This window comes from Chiloscyllium plagiosum, unplaced genomic scaffold (genome assembly GCF_037043375.1).
Source record: "Chiloscyllium plagiosum isolate Xiang-an unplaced genomic scaffold, Cpla_swu_hap1 HiC_scaffold_2, whole genome shotgun sequence".
Lineage (NCBI taxonomy): Eukaryota > Metazoa > Chordata > Chondrichthyes > Orectolobiformes > Hemiscylliidae > Chiloscyllium > Chiloscyllium plagiosum.
The window spans coordinates 12,187,235-12,210,634 of record NW_028270140.1 but is presented as its reverse complement, the minus strand read 5'-3'; the positions used below and the strand labels follow the sequence as shown (position 1 = coordinate 12,210,634).

The 23,400-nt window shown below is 42.7% G+C and overlaps 1 protein-coding gene across 1 annotated transcript in view; it reads right to left on the bottom strand.

Moving 5' to 3' along the window:
• The window catches only part of LOC122564384 (tudor domain-containing protein 7-like), a 122,355-nt gene that overhangs the window by 87,169 nt on the left and 11,786 nt on the right, over positions 1-23,400 (bottom strand). Inside the window, exons 2-4 of the mRNA XM_043719169.2 lie at positions 22,072-22,291; positions 19,337-19,484; positions 11,410-11,626 (exon numbers count right to left, since the gene is read on the bottom strand). Coding sequence (XP_043575104.1) covers positions 11,410-11,626; positions 19,337-19,484; positions 22,072-22,284 — 578 coding nt within the window. The 5' untranslated portion in view covers positions 22,285-22,291. The remainder of the gene's footprint in view (positions 1-11,409; positions 11,627-19,336; positions 19,485-22,071; positions 22,292-23,400) is intronic.

Below are 23,400 nucleotides of genomic sequence, written 5' to 3'. Positions count from 1 at the left end.
GGATGGGCAATAAACGCTGGCCTGGCCAGCTACACCCATAGTAGACAAAGTCTATATTCCTAGGGTTTTAAAACACGAGATGACCGAATCAAAATATATTTAAATTCTGATGGGTACTGTGAATCAACCAACAGCATGTGGACTGCAGCTGTTCAAGAAGGCAGCTCACCAACACCTTCTCAAAGGCACCTGGGAAAAGGAAATAAATGCTGGCCAGCTAGTGACGCTCACATTCCATGGGTGAATTTAATAAAATCACTGTGGCCGGATGGATTGTATCCCTGACTATTAAAGGAAGACAGGAAGGAAATAGTGGATTAAAAATATGAAAACTGCAGATGCTGGAAATCAGAAACAAAATCAAAAAACAGGATTGCTGAAAAAACTCAGCAGGTCTGGAAGTCTCTGTGGGGGGAAATCAGACTTCAAGTTTCGGGTCCTGAAATGTCAACTCAGGAACTCAAATGTCCCCAAAGAAATATCGAATGCTTTTAGGATCTTGTTCCAATTTTCATTCGATACAAATGCAGTACAAAAGGACTGGAGGTCAGCAAACATTGTATCATTGTTTGAAAAACATTAATGGGACAGACCAGAAATCTACCATTCAGACTGATTTTGCTGGTGGACAAATTATCAGAATCATTCTGACAGATAGGATAAGTGGTCATTTTGAAAATAAATAATTAATTAGCAACAGTCTGCACGTTTTTGTGAAGGGAAGGTCTTACAAACTTAACTATTTGGAGGAAGGAACAAGGAAGACCGGTGAGGGCACTGCAGTGAATTTTGTCGACAGGAATTTTCCTATGACAGGTCCCACATGACAGACTGGTCAGAAAAGTAAAAGCTCCATGGGATATTGAGGGTTTTGGAAACTTAGATTCAAAACTATCTCAGTTACAGGAAACAATTGTAAACAAAGCATAATCTCATTACTCATACATCCTATTCCCATCAATAAATCATACCTTTCTGTTAGATTTGCAGATTAATTGCTATACCTGCATTTTAACATTCTGCAACTTACACACTAGGATACCCACATCTCTTCTGTGCCTAAGTTCTGCAACCTATCATTTAGGTAATATGCTTATTTGAAAAATTTCTTGTGCTAAAATCAACAATTTCATACTTTTCCACATGGTACTCTATTTGCCAGATCTTAGTCCACACACAATCTATTTACATTCCTTTTTTTAGCATCCTTATTCCTCTTCCCAAGTCACTTCACTACCAATCTTTGTGTCATCAACAAATTTAGTTACTACACCTTCAATCCCTTCATCCAAATCATTGATCTAAAATGTAAAGAACCCAACATCTTCCCTCTGTGGCATACCACTTGTGATATGCTGCCAACCTGAAGCGCCATATATTTCTCTGCTCTGTTTCCTGTTAGCAGTGAATCTTCTATCCATGTCAAATGTTTCCTAATGCACCATGGGCTTCTAATTTCTGCAATAACTTTTAATGTGGCACCTTACCAATTGCTTTCTGGAAATGTAAATGCAACAGTTTTTCAGCAGCAGCAGCAACTCGAAGGGCAGGAGCTTGGACCAGGGGCCTGCCAGAAGCGGTGAGTCACTGATTTGAGCTTTCATATTTGAAGTCAGAGAGCAGAGGTTTCTGGGAAAGGAGGGACTTCTTATTTTTTATTTCCGTCCAGCTATATAAGTCAGTGTTTTCTCAACCCGAGATCCTACCTTTGCAGGGCCTCCCACCGAACTGCCTCCTCTAACCTTAAAGACTAGGGACAAATCAGCTAAGCGCCTCTTCTTTTTTACTTTGTGATAAGGGGATGAGCAGGAATGGCAGTGCAGGGAGAGCAATGTTCCTCCTGCATGATGTTTGAGATGAGGGACGCCATTAGTGTTCCAAGTACATCTGCGGGAAGAGCACCCAACTATCACTCCTCCAAGATTGTGTTAGGGAACTGGAGCAAGAGCAGGATGAACTTCAGATCATTTGGGAGGCAGAGGCTGTGATAGATAAGAGTTACAGGGAAGTGGCTACTCCTAAGCACAAAGAAAGCTGGGTGACTGTTCGAAGGGGGAAAAATAAAGAGTCAGTGGACAGATCCCCAGTGGTCATTCCCCTGAAAAACATGCATACCGTTTTGGATACTGTTGAGGGGAACAACTTCCCAGGGGTATGCAGTGGGGCCCAGGTCTCTGGCACAGAACCTGTCCCTGTTGCGCAGAGGGGAAGGAGGGAAAGGAGGAGAGTGTTAGTCATTGGGGACTCAATAGTTAGAGGCTCAGACAGAAGATTTGTTGGGAACAAACGAGACTCACGGTTGATGTGTTGCCTCCCAGGTGCCAGGGTCCGTCATGTCTCGGATTGTATCTTTGGGGTCCTGAAGGGAGAGGGTGACCAGCCTCAAGTCATGGTCCATGTAGGGACCAACGACGTAGGTAGAAAGAGCGGTAGGGATGTAAGGCAGGATTTCAGGGAGCTAGGGTGGAAGCTCAGAGCTACAATAAACAGAGTTGTTATCCCTGTTTGTTACCTGTGCCATGTCATAGCAAAGCAAGGAATAGGGAGAGATATCAGCTAAACACGTGGCTGCAAGAATGGTGCAGGATGGAGGGTTTCAGGTACTGGGATAATTGGGGCTCATTCTGGGTAAGGTGGGACCTGTACAAACAGGACGGTCTTCACTTGAATCAGAGGGGTACTAATATCCTGGGTGGGAAATTTGCTGGTGCTATTTGTGTGGGTTTAAACTAGCTAAGCAGGGGGATGGGAACCGGAGGTATAGTTGCAGTGGACAGAAGGCTGAGAGTAGGGAGGACAGATACAGGATTTCAGGGTCACAGAAATGTGCTGGCAGACAACAAACTGGTTTGAAGTGTGTCTACTTCAACGCCAGAAGTATCCAAAATAAGGTAGGTGAGCTTGCAGCATGGATAGGTACCTGGGACTTCGATGTTGTGGCCATTTCGGAGACATGGATAGAGCAGAGTGAGGAATGGATGTTGCAGGTTTCAGGGTTTAGATCTTTCATTGAGAACAGGCAAGGTGGTAAGGCGTGGCCTTGTTAGTCAAGGAGAGTATAACGGTGGCTGAGAGAACTTTTGACGAGGACTCGTCTACCGAGGTAGTGTGGGCTGAGGTTACAAACAGGAGAGGTCACACTGCTTGGAGTTTTTTTTATATAGGCTTCCGCAGAGTTCCAGGGAGGTGGAAGAGAGGATTGGCAAAACTATTCTGGGTAGGAGTGAAAGGAACTGGGTTGAAAATGTGTTGCTGGAAAATCGCAGCAGGTCAGGCAGCATCCAAGGAGCAGGAGAATCGTCGTTTCGGACATGAGCCCTTCTTCAGGAATGGAACTGGGTGGTCATTATGGGGGACTTGAACTTCCCCAACATTGACTGGAAATGCTATAATTCTAGTACGTCGGATGGATCAGTTTTTGTCCAGTGTGTACAGGAGGGTTTCCTGACACAATATGTAGAAGGGCCAACAAGAGGAGAGGCCACATTGGATCTGGTGCTTGGTAATGAACCAGATCAGGTGTTTGATTTAGTTGTGAGTGAACACTTTGGAGAGAGTGACCATAATCCCATTGCTGGATCAGTGGTGCTGGAAGAGCACAGCAATTTAGGCAGCATCCGACGAGCAGCAAAATCGACGTTTCGGGCAAAAGCCCTTCATCAGGAATAATCCCATTGCGTTTAGTTTAGCGATGGAAAGGGATAGGTACATGCCACAGGTCAAGAGTTATTGATGGGGCAAGGGCAGGGATAGGTACATGCCACAGTTCAAGAGTTATTGATGGGGCAAGGGCAATTATAATGTGATTAGGCAATAATTAGGATGCATAGAACGGGGTGGAAAAATGCAAGGGATGCAGACAATGGAAATGTGGGGCTGGTTTAAGGAACAGATATTGCGTGCCCTTAATAGATACGTCCCTGTCAGGCAGGGAGGAAGGTAAGGGAACCATGGTTTACTACAGAAATTGCACCTCTTGTTAAGCAGAAGGAGGCTTATGTGTTGATGAGGCAAGATGGTTCAGATGAGGCGATGGAGAGTTACAGATCAGCTCAGAAGGATTTAAAGAGAGTGTTAAGAAGAGCAAAGAGAGGACACGAGCAGTCTTTAGCAAATAGAATAAAGGAGAACCCGAAATAGGTACGTGAGGAATAAAAGAATGACAAGGGTAGGAATAGGGCCAGCCAAAGACAGAAGTGGGAAGTTGAGTGTGGACCCTGTGGAGAGGTGCTAAACGAACATTTCTCATCGGTTTTCACTCAAGAAAAGGAGAGTATTGTAGAGGAGAAGAATGAGGTCAGAGATATTAGATAAGAAAGGATCGAGGTTAGTCACCAACAGGTGTTATCAATTAGAGAAGGAGTGAAAGTAGACAAGTCCCCTAGGCCGGGATTTTCTGGCAAGTTAGGGAGGAGATAGCAGAGCCTTTGGGCTTTGATTTTTGAGTCATCATCTACAGGTTCAATACCAGAGGACTGGAGAATTGCAAATGTTGTGCCCTTGTTCAAGAAGGACAGTAGAGATGACCCAGGTAATTATAGACCAGTGAGCCTTACTTCTGTTGTAGGAAAGGTTTTGGAAAATATTATAAGAGTTAAGATTTATAATCATCTAGTAAGCAACAATTTGATTTCAGATAGTCAACATGGTTTCGTCAAGGGCAGGTCATGTCTCACAAACCTGAGTTTTTTGAGGAGGTGACCAAGCATGTAGACGAGGGTAGGGCAGTTGATGTGGTATACATGGATTCAGTGAAGCCTTTGATCAGGTTCCACATGGTAGGCTGTTGGAGAAAATGCAGAGGCATGGAATGGAGGATGATTTAGCAGTTTGGATTAGAAACTGGTTTCTGAAAGAAGGCAGAGAGTGGTGCTAGATGGAAAGTATTCAGCCTGGAGTCTGGTTACGAGTGGCCTGTTTTGGGACCACTACTGTTTGTCATTTTCATAAGTGACTTAGACCTAGGCATAAGTGGATGGATTAGTAAATTTGCAGACTAAAGTCGGTGGAGTAGTGGACGGTGTGGAAGAATGTTACAGGTTACAGAGGAACTTAGATAAACTGCAGAATTGGGCTGAGATACAGTTAATTTGAGGTGATGCACTTTGGGAAGAATAACAGGAAGGCAGAGAACTGGATCAATGGAAAGAGTTTTGGTAGTGTGGATGTGCAGAGGGATCTTGGAGTCCATGTACATAGATCCCTGAAAGTTGCCACCCAGGTTGATAGTGCTGTTAAGAAGGCATACGGTGTGTTAGGTTTCATTCGTAGAGGGATTGAGATCCGGAGCCGCAATATCATGCTGCAACTATACAAAACGCTAGTGCGGCCACACTTGGAATATTGTGTACAGTTCTGGTCGCCATATTTCGGGAAGGATGTGGAAGCATTGGAAAAGGTGCAAAGGAGATTTACCAGGATGTTGCCTGGTCTGGAGGGAATGTCTTATGAGGAAAGGCTGAGACACTTGGGTCTGTTCTCACTGGCAAGGCAGCGGCAAAGAGGGGATTTGATAGAGACATACAAGATGATCAGAGGATTAGCTAGGGTAGATAGTGAAAGTCTTTTTCCGAGGATGATGATGTCAGCTTGTACGAGGGGGCATAACTCCAAATTGGGGGGAGATAGATTTAAGACAGACATCAGAGGCAGGTTCTTTACACAGAGAGTGGTAAGGGCGTAGACTGCCCTACCTGCTAATGTAGTCAACTCAGCCACATTAGGGAGATTTAAACAATCCTTGGATAAGCACATGGATGATGATGGGACGGGGGGGTTGAGCTGAGAATAGGTCGGTGCAACATTGAGGGCCGAAGGGCCTGTTCTGTGCTGTATTGTTTGAAATCTATTGGTTCCCCTTCACCTACAACACAAATCACTTCTTCAAAGAACTTCAAAATATGAATTCCTTTGATATGTTGACTCTACCCTATTGCCCTGAAATTATACAAATATCCTCTTGTAACATTTTTGAAAGGTGTCAAGCTAACTGCCTTGTCAATTGCTGCTTTCTGCCTCCTCTCTATGAATAAACATGTTACATTCGCTATTTTTCAAACAAGTAACCTTCCCTGAATGTCATGTTTTTTGGAAAATTAAAACCAACGCGTCAACTGTTTCACTGGCTACTTTTGTTTTTAAGATGGATGAAATCTATCAACATGTGGGGGCTTATTAGAACTGCGAGTAAACAATTTACTCAGTACTCCATCCCTGTTAATTTGAATTTTCTTGAGTTCCTTCTAATTCTTTTTCATTCCTGGGATGCTATTTGTATACTGTAGAGAGAAGACTGATGCAAAATCTCTATTCAATTCACCTGTCATCTCTTTATCTTGCATTACTAACTCCCCAGACTCATTTTCTTATGGACACTAATTTTGTTAACTTTTGTTTTAAAGTTAGCTGGAATTTTTCCTGTTAATTTTTGGCTCACTTCTTTCCTCCTTATTAATTTTTTCAGGAATTCTTTTCTTTGAGTCTGATACTATCTTTGACATTCTTAGTGAATCATGGATGGCGAGTCCATCCTTGAGAATCTTTTTTGTTGGACCATACAAGTTCTGCACTTCCTGGAATATCCCTTAACCTAATTTGCGAGCTCACTTCTGCCAGCTCTACTTTCGTGCCCTTATACTTCAAAATAGTAATCTCTGACCCATAATTCTCTCCCTTAAATTGCATGTGAAATTCTATGACATTATGGTCACTACAGTACAGAGGCACTTTCACTCAGAGGTCAGTAATTAATCAATTCCTAAAGATTCAATGCATGAGACTCAACCAGAAAGCAAGCTATGTTAAAATGGGAAATGGCACTTTAAATGACAAGCAAGGATATAAAAAGGAACCAACTCTGAAGTGAAAAGAAATAAAAGAGGGTAAACTTAAAATGGTAACACTCCAAACATTAAAATCTCAATTAAGATGCGAGTTTAATTGACAGGAGCTGACAGTGTAACCACAATTTCAGAGGCCTAAAATGACAACAAACAGCTTGCCAACAGCTTTTTAAAGCGTTACGATCAGAGGTTATTCTTTGTGATTGTAGAGTTTGTTGCAAGCTTGCTAATAACGAATGAGATCATAACTTAGTACCAACCCAAAAAAGCACGTTAAGATAAGGTTCCGAATGAGAGCATAAAACAATAACAACATGCTGTTATTCAAGATAGATGCTGTCCATCTGGGAGATGCTGAGCATTTTGCACATTTGATTCATTTAGCCATGTGACTATGTTGATCTGTTCAAAAAGACTAGCATGGAAGAACAAAATCTAACAGCATTAATACAATTTGCATTGAAATAGAAGGGCAAACTAAAAGGAAATGTATTCAGCATATTGTGTGATCAACAAATCTTCATCATTGAAAACAGGTACAAACAAGTGTGTTGCTACAGTGGGACAGTTGAAGCCCAATTATGCCATCTATGTAATTAAAAAGACTAATCCAGTTAACAGCAAAAAGCTTTTAAATGGGTCATGCAAACTTTTGTGCACTTTGGCCAAAAAGTGATTCATGCCTACTTTGCATATTTTTTTAAAAAGCTGTTGGGCCAGATATGCAGTTACAACTGAATATTTGCTAAGGGTGGATTTAGTAGACAATTCCAATGGATTTAGTCAGATCATACTGGTTAAATACAAGCTCACACTGCTTATTGCCACACTGACCTCTGGGTTACACTACACTATTCACAAGCCTGTTCTTTCCACGAAATGCAATGCTGCACTCATGTGGAATGAACTGCCAGAGCAAGTGGTAGGTGCAGGTACAGTTACAACATTTAAAAGACATTTGGAGAGGTACATGAATAGGAAAGGTTTAAAGGGATACGGGTCAAATGCAAGCAAGTGGGTCTAATTTAGTTTGGGAAACTTGGTCAGCATGGACGTTTTGGAACAAAGGGTCGGTTTCTGTCCGGTTTGACTTGAAAACTCATGTTTCAACATATTTACTTCGGTACTAGAGATTTTGCAAATCAATTTTCAATGTAAAAGATCTTAATTTCAATAGTGCATCCATGAGTTTTTGTTGGATAAACTTCAAAAACTCATGGATGCACTACTGAAATTAAGATCTTTTACATTGAAAATTGATTTGCAAAATCTTTAGTTCCGAAGTAAATAAGTTGAAACACGAGTTTTCAAGTCAAGTACAAAAACAATTCAAATAGGATGAAATACATTTAATAAATTATAGCAAAACCTAAATATGCTATATGCTGAGTAAATTCTGCAGTTATTTTCCAGCTCCTGCAGCCAGTGAATGATCTGCACATAGCAGATACTGAAAAATTAGATGCTCCGAGTAGAGAACACCTCCCCTTAGATTTTCTTTCATTTGCTGAGCCTAGGTGAGCATCTGCTACAGGAATAAGAAACATTTCTGGATTTTCACTTCCAGATAGAATATTCTCCCAGTAAGAAACAGTAATTCATCTCAAATATAAACTACATTCAACAGCCATTAAATTTATAACTTAAAGCCTATTTGGTTCCGATGAAGTTAAGGCTACGCTGCCTTATAAAGTTGTTATCGTTGATTTGCATCCAAACTTCATATAACTGAATATGCTGATATCTTTTCTAATAAAAAAAACTATTAATCTCTGTTTTAGAACTCAATTGATGAGACGTGAACTGCTATTCATTGAAGAGACTTCGAACTTACACAACACTAAGTGTGAATAAATGTTTCTGAATTTTATTCCTGACAGCCCAACAATTAGATCCAGTTCTATGTCCTTTATTCATAGACTCCTCAAGCCAGTGAAAATTGTTCCAAAACGGTCTAGCTTATTTCTTGTACTAGTCATCTTAAAACCTTCAATCAAATCATCCTTCAACCTTCTAAATTTCGAGAATACAATTCAAGTTTGTATAATCTATCTTCATAATTTAGTCTATCAAGTCCAGATATCATTTTGATAAATTAGGGTGAGGCAATGGTGTTAATGGTGATGTAACTCTAATTCAATAAAAATCTTGAAATTAAAAGCTGGCCAAGTGGCAACCATGGTCAACCGCTGTTGATCATCATACCTCAGAGTCATAGAGTCATCGAGATGTACAGCAAGGAAATAGACCTTTCGGTCCAACCCGTCCATGCCGACCAGATATCCCAACCCAATCTAGTCCCACCTGCCAGCACCAAGCCGATATCCCTCCAAACCCTTCCTATTCATATACCCATCCAAATGCCTCTTAAATGCTGCAATTGTACCAGCCTCCACCACTTCCTCTGGCAAGTCATTCCATACACGTACCACCCTCTGTGTGAAAAGGTTGCCCCATAGGTCTCTTTTATATATTTCCCCCCTCACCCTAAACCTATACCCTCTAGTTCTGGACTCCCCAACCCCAGGGAAAACACTTTGTCTATTTATCCTATCCATGCCCCTCATGATTTTGTAAACCTCTGTAAGGTCACCCCTCAGCCTCCAACTCTCTGGGGAAAACAGCCCCAACCTGCTCAGCCTCTCCCTATAGCTCAAATCCTCCAACCCTGGCAAAAGCTTTTCTGAACCCTTTCAAGTTTCACAACATCTTTCCGATAAGAAGGAGACCAGAATTGCACGCAATATTCCAACAGTGGTCTAACTAATGTCCTGTACAGCTGCAACACGACCTCCCAACTCCTATACGCAATACTCTGACCAATAAAGGAAAGCATACCGAACGCCTTTTTCACTATCCTATCTACCTGCGACTCCACTTTCAAGGAGCTATGAACCTGCACTCCGAGGTCTCTTTGTTAGACACCATTAAGTGTCTAAGTCCTGCTAAGATTTGCTTTCCCAAAATGCAGCACCTTGCATTTATCTGAATTAAACCCCATCTGCCACTCCTCAGCCCATTGGCCCAGCTGGTCCAGATCCTGTTGTAATCTGAGGTAACCCTCTTCACTGTCTACTACACCTCCAATTTTGGTGTCATCTGCAAACTTACTAACTGTACCTCTTATGCTCACATCCAAATCATTTATACAAATGACGAAAGGTTGTGAACCCAGCACCGATCCTTGTGGCACTCTATTGGTCACAGGCATCCAGTCTGAAAAGCAACCCTCTACCACCACCCTCTGTCTTCTACCTTTGAGCCAGTTCCATATCCAAATGGCTAGTTCTCCCTGTATTCCGTGAGATCTAACATTGCTACTCAGTCTCCCATGGGGAACCTTGTCGAATGCCTTCCTGAAGTTCGTATAGATCACGTCCACCATTCTGCCCTCATCAAGCCTCTTTCTTACTTCAAAAAATTCAATCAACTATATGAGACATGATTTCCCATGCTCAAAGCCATGTTGACTTTCTCTAATCAGTCTTTGCCTTTCCAAATACATGCACACCCTGCCCATCAGGATTCCCTCCAACAAGGTCAGTTCCCTGGCTTGTCCTTACCGCCCTTCTTAAACAGTGGCACGACATTAGGCAACCTCCAGTCTTCCGACACTTCACTTGTGACTATTGATGATACAAATATCTCAGCAAAGGGCCCAGTAATGACTTCCCTCGCTTCCCGCAGAGTTCTAGGATACACCTGATCAGGTCCTGGGGATTTATCCACTTTTATGCATTTCAAGACATCCAGCACTTCCTCCTCTAAAATATGGGCATTTTTTCAAGATGTCACCATCTGTTTCCCTACATTCTATATCTTTCATGTTCTTTTCCACAGTAAACATTGATGCAAAGTACTCGTTTAGTATCTCCCTCATCGCCTGCGGTTCCATACAAAGGCTGCCTTGCTGATCTTTGAGGGTCCCATTCTCTCCTTTGTTACCCTTTTGTCCTTAAAGTATTTGTAAAAACCCTTTGGATTCTCCTTAATTCTATTTGCCAAAGCTACCTCTGTCCCCTGTTTACCCTCCTGACTTCCCTCTTAAGTATACTCCTACTGCCTTTAGACTCGAAGGATAATTCGATCTACCCTGTCTATATCTGACAAATGTTTCCTTCTTTTTCTTAACCAAACTCTCAATGTCCTTAGTCATCCAGCATTCCCTCCACCTACCAGTCTTTCCTTTCACCCTAAAGGAACATACTTTCTCTGGACTCTTGTTGTTTCATTTCTGAAGGCTTCCCATTTTCCAGCCGTCCATTTACCTGTGAACATCTACCCCCAGTCAGCTTTTGAAAATTCTTGCCTAATACCATAAAAATTAGCTTTCCTCCAATTCAGAAATTCAATTGTTAGATCTGGTCTATCCTTTCCCATCACTATTTTAAAACTAATCAAATTATGGTCTGCAACCTTAGAGGTTAACTGGGCCCTGCTGTTCAAACTTTCACAAGTTACAATCTACCAAGCTAAATAGTTAGCTGTTCAATACAAGACGTTCCCGCTGTTCAAACATGTGATCTTCCCTTTAACTCTTTTAATGAATGATGATATTAAATATTACCTATTGATGGTAACAGGCAGAGGTTTATGAATTGAAGCATCCTTCAGTATACCAGCAATTGGGACGTGTATTTTAGAATCTGAAAGCACATCTCTTCCCAAACCAGGTTTTGCTCCTTGCACACTTCCTTTTCCTCTTGTAGGCATTGGAGTCCTGCGGCTTCCTTTGCCTGGCTGGTTAGTACACTCCGGTTGCCTTAAAGTTGCTTTAGGTTTGCCTGTAGGAAGGAAGATGACATGTCTGTATTAATGCAAAGACAATTGCTTTTTGCAAAACCATAAGGAGAAATGGTGATCGCCAACAGATCAATAAAGCAAATTAACAAGCAAATACATTTCAGTGTTTGGTCAGAAGGAGATTACAAACTGCTTGAATCATGTGATAGACTCAATGTGTTTCCCAATGTAACTAAGGTCACAAAGAAACAGCCAGATCAAATCCATGAACAGCAACTTCAAAGCAGAAAGCTATTTTTCCCTTGCCTCCCATTATTCCAGAGATAGATTAACATCACGCTGACAGTGCATAAAATTTGGCAATCATTTGAGCCAACATTCCCCACAGAATTGTGAGAACAAAGCCAAACACCTGAATGTGGTTTGCGAAAGATGCTTGCAAATCAATACATGAGCACTTTGCAAGTATGGTAACACATTCTAATTTGTCTCTCATTTATTACAAATGTTACTCATTTACTCCAGAAAAAGATAAGATCTGTCAAAATGCCTTTTATTTCTTGCATTATATCTACATTAATTTGTATTTAAATATAAACAGATTATTTTGCCCTGAAGCACCTGCCTACTGCTTTCTGCATCCCCTAAGTCCAGTGTAAGAAGCAGTGATCTGGAGGGTGACTCAAACCACCTAAACATCAGCCAATTACTGACTGCAAACCAGAAACCCAACACAACCCCACTTGGACCCTTATAGGGGAAACCTTCATCTACATTGTATACCATGGTATGAACTTTGAGGTGCACTATGTAGGAATTACATCCAAACAGTCATCGGACATAGGGTGGCATGGTGATTCAGTGGCTACCACTGCTGTCTCTGGGCACCAAGGACTCAGGTTCAATTCCATCCTCACAAGACTATGCAGAAGCCACCCAATGTCTTTGCAGGTTTTTTTCTAGGTGCTCCGATTTTCTTCCGCAACTATGCATAGGCTGGGTGGATTAGCCATGGGAAACGCAGGGTTACAGGGATAGAGTAGTAGTGGGTGGGTCTTAGTGGGATACTCTTTGGAGGATTGGTGTGAACTCAATGGGCCTGCTTCCACACAGTAGGGATTCTATGATTTATGTTTTAATAATGTTTTAAAGGCAGATTATGGAAGTAACAAAGAATATAATAAGACAAATAAACAGCTCAGTGCCTTAAATTCAATTAGACGTTCACAGATTAACAGTGAGATTTTTACAGGTAAAAGATTTATGAATGGTATTGTTTGACTGCTTGTAATCTTCACCCCCAAGTGTTTGATTAGATTAGATTAGATTAGATTTGATTCCCTAAAGTATGGAAATAGGCTCTTCGGCCCATCAAGTCCACACCGACACTCCAAAGAGCAACCCACCCAGACCCATTCCCCTATATTTACCCCTAACTAACACACCTAACACCATGGGCAATTTAGCATGGCCAATCCATCTGACCTGCACATCTTTGGATTGTGGGAGGAAACTGCAGCACCCAGAGGAAACCCATGCAGACATGGGGAAAATGTGCAAACTCCACACAGTCGCCCAAGGTGGGAATCGAACCCGGGTCCCTGGCATTGTAAGGCAGCAGTGCTAACCACTGAGCTGCTGTGTTAAAACCCAGTAACAGACAAAAAAACTCTTGCATTTATGTGGTGCTTTTAACATCTTTAGAACAACTCAATGAAGTTACTTTATAACATAGGCAAATACTGGAGCCCATTTACGCTCTGTAACAAATGGTTAAAATTTACTCCCATTTATTCTGTTTGAAGAACATGGCCAGGATATTTGAAGAAACTCTCCTGCTACTCTGGATCTTTGCAAATGATTTCTTAGTCCAATTAAATAGATTAAAATATGGGAGTAATCTGCCATATATCCTTGAATATAAATCTTGAGCATACAGGAATCGAAGGACGCAAATATACCAGCACATGAGATGCTTGGCAAAATAATTTGATCTGCCCCTTGTACAGACAAATAAAGCCGAATTTTTCTTTGCACAAACAATTCCCACTGACATTCAAAAGAACACTGACAAGCTCAGCCTCCTAGTTCCATAGGAAGCAACATAGTGTGCAAGAAATTAACCTGCATACAAACTTGAGCAGCCAAAAACAATTCTGATGCTATCATTTTCATTAGAACTGTAATGGACCTCCAAAGAAATTTATGTCAAAGCTAAACAGGACAATAAAATGCTTATTTTTATTCAAATAAAAACTACTTTCGAAGTGAAGGACTGGGCAAAACATTTTTCAAGCAACTCATTGAATCATGAAAAATCCATTACATTTATTGACTAAATCCCTGAAGCCAAAACGAAGAACTTCAAGATGGTCCCAAAAGAGGATTCCACCAAGAGGATCACTTGGGAAACTAGAAGGGCAAATCAGGGTTGCGGTCAGTCAACTGTGAATTAAAGCCAAGTGCCCAATAGCATGTTCATCTCTCCAACCTATTGGAAATATGGCATCTTACAATACAGTGCACACATTTTTGGCATTCATTAAAAGGAATACTTTGAATAACCAAATCAAGAAAGGTAGTTTTAAGGATAGCTTGAAATAAGAGACATCTGACAATAATGTTCACATGCATGCAACTGTGAAGGGAGGAAAAACTAACTTGCGCCTTTCTTACCACCAGATGAATGAAAGATAGGAACGTAATTAACTCATTCCATACACTGCAAATTCCAAGTTACCTGCATCGCAAACATTAGGCAACAGGTGAAGTTTTTCTGAATTGGCTGGCCTTCAAATGTACTTCAAACTAAAATGGTCCTCATCAGCTTTGAGAGAGCTGTATCATTGGTCAGACCATATCATACATGTAGAACTTGCTTTATATTGTGGCTTATAAATCTGCATTGCCATCATGACATGTCTTGACAAACCCACACTAAACAGTACGGTGGCTCAGTAGTTGGAACTGCTGCCTCATAGCACCAGGGTCCCATGTTCAATTTAAGCCTCGGGTGACTGTCTGTGCGGAGTTTGCACATTCTCCCATGTCTGAGTGGGTTTCCTCCAGTTTCCTCCCACAGTCCAAAGATGTGCAGGTCAGGTGAATTGGCTATGTTAAATTACCCATAGAGTTAGGTGCATTAGACAGAGGGGGGTGGGTTGCTCATCGGACGGTTGGTGTGGACTTATTAGGCCAAAGGGCCTGTTTCCACACTGCAGGAAATCTAATCTAATCTAAACTTGGGCTATGTGGTGCAACACTGCCTCCCAGGAATAGATATTTATAAACTTGCATCTTGTAGACGGTAGGTGATTGGTGAGTAGAAATTACTTTGTTTTGACACAAGTCACTGGATAACGCATCCAAGTAATTCCCCTTCAAAATTTCAGATCCTAATACAGATTGATTCAATTGCTCACATCAATAATTCAACTGTCAGAATTCTAACCTCTCAATTGAGTGTTTGTTTTTATTTACGACTGGAACAATTTTTGTTGCCCATCTCTAATTATCCTCAAGATGGTGGTGAGTCATTTTCTTGAACCAGTATAGTCCACTTCGTGTACATAGACAGACAATGACATTAGGGAGGAGTTCCAGGATCTTGACGCAGCAACACTGAAGGAACATTGATCGATTTCCAAGTCAGAATGGCTCGAGTGAAACATTTAAGTGATAATATTGCAACATTGCTGCTGCCTTCCAGATGGAAGTAGTCACGAGTTTGGGGGGGTGCTGTCTTGGGGAACTTCTGCAGTGCATCATGTTGATGGTACACACAGTTGTGACTGTCTGCTGAAGGGGAAGGGAATGAACATTTCTGCATGCGGTGCCAATCAAATGAGCTGCTTTACCTTAGATAGTGTCAAGTTTCTTCAGTAATACTGGAGCTGTATTCATCCAGGCAACTGGGGAGCATTCCATCACCTGAATTGTGCCTTGAAGATGGGACAGTTTTTGGTGAGTCAGGAGGTTAGTTACACACTACAGACCAACACCGGCATCTCCAAATCATGACTAAAGGCGAGTTACACTCTGCAGGATTCTTTGCTTCTGACCTGAGCTTGCAGTCACAGTATTTATATGGCTAGTCCAGTTTTGCTCCTGGCCCATTGTAACCTCCTGGATGTTGATACTGGAGTATTCAGTTATCAAAATGCCACTGAATGCAATGGGGCAAAGGTTATATTTTCCCACGGCACTTGTATAGAGTGAATGGTTACAAGGCAAGCACCTATTACATCGAGTTCCATAGAGTACTGTTAAGATCCCAAAAGTGAAGGAGCTAGGTTGCAACATACTGCTCACAAAGAAGAAACTGAGCACAATCTTGAAGATGATTAAGGCTCATCACTTGTCCCCTGGACTTCCAACTGTTGTGGTGATGCATGCTGCATCTCAAGTTGCTGCACTTCATCAGAAATACATTATGACGTGATTTACAAAATTCTAGAGTATAAATCTTCTTACAACTTTTTTATTCATTTGTGGGATGTGGGCATCACTGGGCATATTTGTTACTAATCTCCAGTTGCCTTTGAGAACATCATAGTCAGCTGCCTTCTTGAACCATTTCTGATTCTAAGGTGCGATTCTGAGAGCATGGCTATGTCAGGTAGTTGTTTGACCAGTGCATGAGACAACTCTCCCAATTTTGGCACTAGTTCCCAGCTGTTAATAAGGATGACGTTGCCGGGTCGACAGGGCTGTTTCTGCAGTTGTTTTTTCTGCTGCCATGTGATCCATCCAGTTTCATTTCTTTGAGACTTTGTAGCGATTGATCCAACTGAATGGCTTGCTCAGAGTCAACCACATTGCTGTGGATCTGGAGACACATACAGGCCAGACTCTCCTAAGGGTGACAGATGTCCTTCTCTGAAGGACATCAGTGAACCAGATGGGTTTTTCCAACAATCGATGATGATTTCATGGTCATCAGTCGGTTATTAATTCCAGTTTTTTTCAAAATTGATTTCAAATTCCATCATCGGCCATGGCAGGATTCAAACCCCATTCTCCAGAACATTAGCTGAGTTTCCAGATTAATTGTCTCACGATAATACCACTAGGCCAATGCCTTCCCATGGAGAAAGTGAGGTCTGCAGACGCTGGAGATCAAAGCTGAAACTTTATTGCTGGAACAGCACAGCAGGTCAGACAGCATCTAGGGAACAGAAGATTCGACGTTTCGGGCACATGCCCTTCTTCAGGAATGAGCAGAGAGTGTTCAGCAGGAGAAGATAAAAGGTAGGGAGGAGGGACTTGGAGGAGGGGCGTTGGAAATGTGATAGGTGGAAAGAGGTCAAGGTGAGGGTGATAGGTCGGAGTAGGGTGGAAGCGGAGAGGTCAAGAAGAAGACTGCAGGTCAGGAAGGCGGTGCCGGGCTGGAGAGATTCGGCTGAGACAAGGTGGGGGGAGGGGGGATGAAGAAACTGGTGAAGTCCAAGTTCATCCCCTGTGGTTGGAGGGTTCCCAGTCGGAAGATAAGACGCTCCTCCTCCGACCGTCGCGTTGTTGTGGTTTGGCGGTGGATGAGTCCAATGACCTGCATATCCTCGGTGGAGTGGGAGGGGGAGTTGAAATGCTGTGCTACAGGGTGATTGGGTTGGTTCGTCCGGGTGGCCCAGAGGTGCTCTCTGAATCGCTCCGCAAGTAGGCGGCCTGTCTCCCCAATATAGAGGAGGCCACACCAGCTGCAGCGGATGCAGTAGATAATGTGGGTGGAGGTGCAGGTGAATCTGTGGCGGATATGGAAGTTTCCTTTGGGGCCTTGGAGAGAAGTGAGGGGGGAGGTGTGGGCGCAAGTGTTGCACCTCCTGCGGTTGCAAGGGAAGGTGCCGGGAGTGGAGGTTGGGTTGGTGGGGGATTTGGATCTGACAAGGGAGTCGCGGAGGGAGTGGTCTCTACGGAAAGCTGATAGAGGAGGGGAGGGAAATATATCCTTGGTGGTGGGGTCCGTTTGGAGGTGGCGGAAGTGACGGCGGATGATGCGCTGTACATGGAGATTGGTGGGGTGGTAGGTGAGGACCAGTGGGGTTCTGTCCTGGTGGCGGTTGGAGGGGCGGGGCTCAAGGGCGGAGGAGCGGGAAGTGGAGGAGATGCGGTGGAGGGCATCGTCGATCACGTCGGGGGGGAAATTGCGGTCCTTGAAGAAGGAGGCCGTCTGTGTTTTGCGTATTTTGAACTGGTCCTCCTGGGAGCAGATGCGGCGGAGATGAAGGAATTGGGAGAATGGGATGGCGTTTTTACAGGGGGCGGGGTGGGAGGAGTGTAGTCCAGGTAGCTGTGGGAGTCGGTCGGTTTGTAGTAGATGTCCGTGTTGATTCGGTCGTCTGAGATAGAAACAGAAAGGTCTAGGAAGGGGAGGGAGGAGTCCGAGACTGTCCAGGTGAAATTGAGGTCGGGGTGGAAGGTGTTAGTGTAGTGGATGAACTGTTCAACCTCCTCGTGGGAGCACGAGGTAGCGCCGATACAGTCATCAATGTAGCGGAGGAAAAGATGGGGGGTGGGGCCAGTGTAGTTGCGGAAGATGGATTGTTCCACATACCCTACGAAGAGGCAGGCATAGCTTGGGCCCATGCGGGTGCCCATGGCTACTCCTTTTGTTTGGAGAAAGTGGGAGGATTGGAAAGAAAAGTTGTTCAGGGTGAGGACCAGTTCAGTCAGTCGAAGGAGGGTGTCGCCCCCCCATACCTATGCTTCCATACACCATGAAATGCCTTTCAACACAAAAATGAAATAGCTTTGCAAATATAGAACACTTTGGAAGGAGACCAGAATTGCATGCAATATTCCAACAGTGGCCTAACCAATGTCCTGGACAGCCAAAACATGACCTCACAACTCCAGCACTCAAACTCCGACCAATAAAGGAAAACATACCAAACGCCTTCTTCACTATCCTATCTACCTCCGATTCCACTTTCAAGGAGCTGTGAACCTGCACTCCAAGGTCGCTTTGTTCGGCAACACTCCCCAGGACCTTACCATTAAGTGTATAAGTCCTGCTAAGATTTGCTTTCCCAAAATGCAGCACCTCGTATTTATCTGAATTAAACTCCATCTGCCACTCGTCAGCCCATTGGCCCATCTGGTCAAGATCCTGTTGTATTCTGAGGTAACCTTCTTCACTGTCCACTGCACCTCCAATTTTGGTGTCATCTGCAAACTTACTAACTGTACCTCTTATGCTCGCATCCAAATCATTTATGTACATGACAAAAATTAGAGGACCCAGCACCGATCCTTGTGGCACTCCACTGGTCACAGGCCTCCAGTCTGAAAAACAACTCTCCATCACCACCCTCTGTCTTCTACCTCTGAGCCAGTTCTGTATCCAAACGGCTAGTTCTCCCTGTATTCCATAGGATCTAACCTTGCTAACCAGTCTACCACAGGGAACCTTGTTCAGATAACCAAAGTTTAGAACAAAAGCAATCACACAACACCGGATAAGTGTTAAATTATGGTCTTGACACAAATTCCCAAATGCAACTTATGAATGTAAAGTACTGTGTGAATGACCTACAGCACACAATAGATGCTCTGCCTCAAATCAGTTTCCAGGTGTTTATAGCCACAATCACAACCGCAGAACCCCACAACCTCTAACCTGCTGTAAAGGAGCAACAGGTGAACTTAGCATTTTGAAACTGTTCAAAATTCAGCTTCAGCAAAGTTTACACATCATTTTTTCCCCCAAAAGGATTCACTTTCCAAACAGCTGATAAAGGTTGAGAGTGACTTACCAACTTGGGTGGCTGGCAAAACACGCTTTAATCGCACTTGGGAATTTACCAATGTTTGGCCACCATGCCTTTTCTTGGGACTTCGCTGACGGGCCACCAGTTTAGCGATGTGTGCAATCTCACTGTTTACAGCAGCAAAACAAACGGTCTATGGATTAAACGAGAAAAAAATAAGCAAATTTCTGGAATAAAATGACATTCTTATACAAATTATATTGATGATTTCAAAAGCAACATCTAAAGTTTATATAAGCTTTCTGGAACTAAAAGAAAAGCTTTTTTTATCGTTTGGCATCAGAATGTGCATTTATGTCAGCTCCCTACATCATCATATTAAAAAACCTAACATGAGAAACTGGCGCTGGATAGGCCAGTTGAACCTGCTTTACCATTCAAGAATTATGTTTGATCTTGATTTCAATTCCACCTTCTCAAAATCTTCCCATGCCTGTTTGTACCCAAAATGTAATCAACTTTGCCTCAAAAATACTGCTTGACAGGCAAATCACACCATACAAAGTTCATCAGGTAGCAGAATAAAATGCATAACAGTGTTACATCCACAGATAAGGCGGGGGGGGGGGGCGGGGTCAAGAGGGTGGTGCTGAATCCCAACCCTCAACCTCATTCTCAACCCCCTCTTGACCTGCAACCTTCTTCTCGATCTCTCCGCCCCCACCCCCTCTCCGGCCTATCACCCTCACCTCCTTCCACCAATCGTATTCCCAACACCCCTCCCCCCCCTACCTTTTATCTCAGCCCGCTTGGCACACCAGCCTCATTCCTGAAGAAGGGCTTATGCGTGAAACGTCGATTCTCCTGTTCCTCGGATGCTGCCTGGCCTGCTGTGTTTTTCCAGCACCACACTTTTCATGCCCATTTATTTCCAAAGAACAAAGAACAATACCACACAGGAATAGGACCTTCGGTTCTCTGAGCCTGTGCCAACACATTTTGCCCTTCCATACTTAAACTATCTTCATTTACAGGATCCTTATCCCTCTCTTTCCTTTATATTCAGATATTTGTCCAGGTGTTTCTTGAATGTTGCTCGTGTCTGCTTCCACTACCTCCTCTGGCAGCACGTTCCAGGAACTCTCCACTCTGTGTGAAAAACTTGCCTCAAAGATCCATTTTGAAAGTCCACCCCCATGCCCGCTCGTACTTTGGACCTGTGTCCCCCCTAGTTATTGACCCCTCTACCCTGAGAAAAAGCCTCATACTTCACACTCTATCCATGCCATTCACAATCTTATAAACTCGTATCAGATAACCCTTCAACCTCCTGCATTGCAGTGAAAACAAATCCATATTTTCTTCACAGCTAAAATCCCCCATACTAGCCAAGATCCTGGTAAACCTTTGCTGTACCCTCTCCAAAGCATCCACATCCTTCTAGTAGTGTGGTGGCCACAACTGTATGCAAATATTCCAAGCTTGGCAAAACTGAAGTTCTATAAAGCTACAGCATAACTTGCCTATCCTTATACTCAATGCCCCTTCCAATGACGGCAAGCATGGTATAGGCCTTTTTTACTACCTTATCTACCTGTGCTGTCACCTTCAGTGATCTGTGGACCACACACCCAGATCCCTCTGCATATCAATATTCCCCAGGGTTCTGGCATTCACTATATAATTTCCACCTGAACTTGACCCTCCAAAATGCATCAACTCACACTTGTCTGGATTAACCACCATCTGCCGTTTTCCTGCCCATGCTTCCAACTGATCTGTATCCTGCTGTATCCTCTGACAATCCTCATTAACCGCAATTCCACCATTCTTTGTATTGTATGCAAACTTACTAATTAGACCAGCTACGCTTTCCTCCACAGCATCTACGTAGATCATGAACAGCAGAGGTCCCAGCACTGATCCCAATGGAACCCCCTTAGTCAAAACCCTCCCATTCCGAAAAACATCCTTCCATTGCTACCCTCTGTCTCCTATGACTACACCAGATCTGTCTTCATCTTGCCAGCTCACCCGAAAAACGATGTGACCTCATCTCTTGTACCAGTCTGCCAGGAGGGACCTTGTCAAGGGTTTTACTGACATCTATGTAGATAATATCAACCACTTTTCCCCACAATCATCTTTGTCACCTCAAAAAACCAGATGAAGTTAGTGAGGCATGACCTCCCATGCACAAAACCATGCTGTCTATTGCAAATAGGCTCATTTGCTTCCAATTGAGTATAGATCTTGTCCCTGAGAATCTTTTCCAATAATTTCCCTACCACCAATGTGAGGCTCATAGGTTTATAATTTCATGAATTATCCCTACTACCCTTAAACAATGGAACAACATTGGTTATTCTTCAGTCCTCTGGTACCTCACCTGTGGCCAAAGGGGACACACAGGTATCTGTCAATACCGCAGCAATTTCTTCTCTTGCCTCCCTCAATATTCTGGGATAGATCCCATCAGGGCTTAGGAAGTTTTCTACCTTAATACTTGATAAGGCACACAAGTCTTCTTCCTTTTTAAGAGCAACTTTCCTTAGAAATTCGACAGTCCCTTCCCCGAGATCATCCTCTACCAATTCCTTCTCTTCAGTGAATTTAGGACCTCATCTACCTCTTCTGGCTCCAAACACAGATTCTCTCCTTTGTCTTTGAGTGGGCCAACCAAATACTACATTGCAATTATCAGCACAGGTTCAATCACTGAACTGAGTGGCTGGAGAATAAGGAGTTGCACACAACAAAAAAAACTATAAATGTCTTACCTCTCCATTTTTATTAACTCCAAACGTGACAACTGAAGGAATGCTTTTCAAATAGTTCTCAAGAGTTGGAAATCCAAGCTGCTTATGAGGGATCACTTCACCCGTCAGTTGCTTATACTCTCCCTGCAGCCTTGTGAAAAGCACACCATCTTTGCTCGACTGCAGGACTGCTCGCAGCATCTTAGCCACCAGGTCCTTCTCTGCTTCTGTCATTTTTGACCTTTTAAGCCATAAATATTACACTTGTAAATATCAGCATACAAATTAAATACTTTAGATAAAAGATAGAACAAAAAGTTATGACAATTACATACTTTAGTTTATAAAGATCCTTTGCCAACTGATAAATTGAAATGTTTCAATATACAAATCCATCTCCAATATCTTTTGAAAATGATGGGAACATTTAATGCAAATTATCGGAAGTCATCACACGTTTCCTTTTTTTTTAAAATAGCTGACCATCATTTCTAAACAGCTATGCTTCTCTCCTGTACTAACACTGGCAACAAGGATCTCAACACACAGCGGCCATAGAAAAGGAGAAGGTAACCTGCTCTTTGATTTAATTAGATATTTCCCGATGCACATCTAAAATCCATTTACCTGTATCTAATTCATATTTAGGATAAACTGATGAAACAACAATCTACCAGTTTTAAATATTTACCTTGATCCAGCATACACACTCATTTCAATTAGAGTTACATTTTCATGTTATAAAAAAATGCTTCTTAATTCCACTCCTAAGTAACAATTGTATGCCATTTTTCAGGATTGTCTCCAGCAGAAAGAGAGCTTTGTACCTTTACCCTTTTGAATTCCTTTACTATTACTAGAATCTCAATTAAATCACCTCTCAAATCTTCTAAACTCAAATGAACACTGATTTATGCAATATCATCTTATGATAACCTTTAAAAGTCTAGTTTAATTATACTGAAACTGTGCTACACCCTTGCAATGCCAATGATACTTATGTTAATGATACGGCCCAGACTGAATGTAGTGCTCTGAATGGACAATTATGGCTGTGTGAAAGTGAGTACTGAAAATGCTGGAGATCAGAGCTGAAAAATGTGTTGCTAGAAAAGCGCAGCAGGTCAGGCAGCATCCAAGGAGGAGAATCGACGTTTCGGGCATAAGCCCTTCTTCCTGAAGGGCTTATTTGGATTGATTTTTTTTGTTTTGGCTAGGCACTATCTCTTGCTAACTTCTGCCTTGCTCTTCTGCAGTTCCATTTTGTTGATGGAAAATACTCTGTTTAGTCAGGCTGCCATTCAAATTCAATGACCGCACACTTCCCCCACATTGTCAGTTTATATCCAT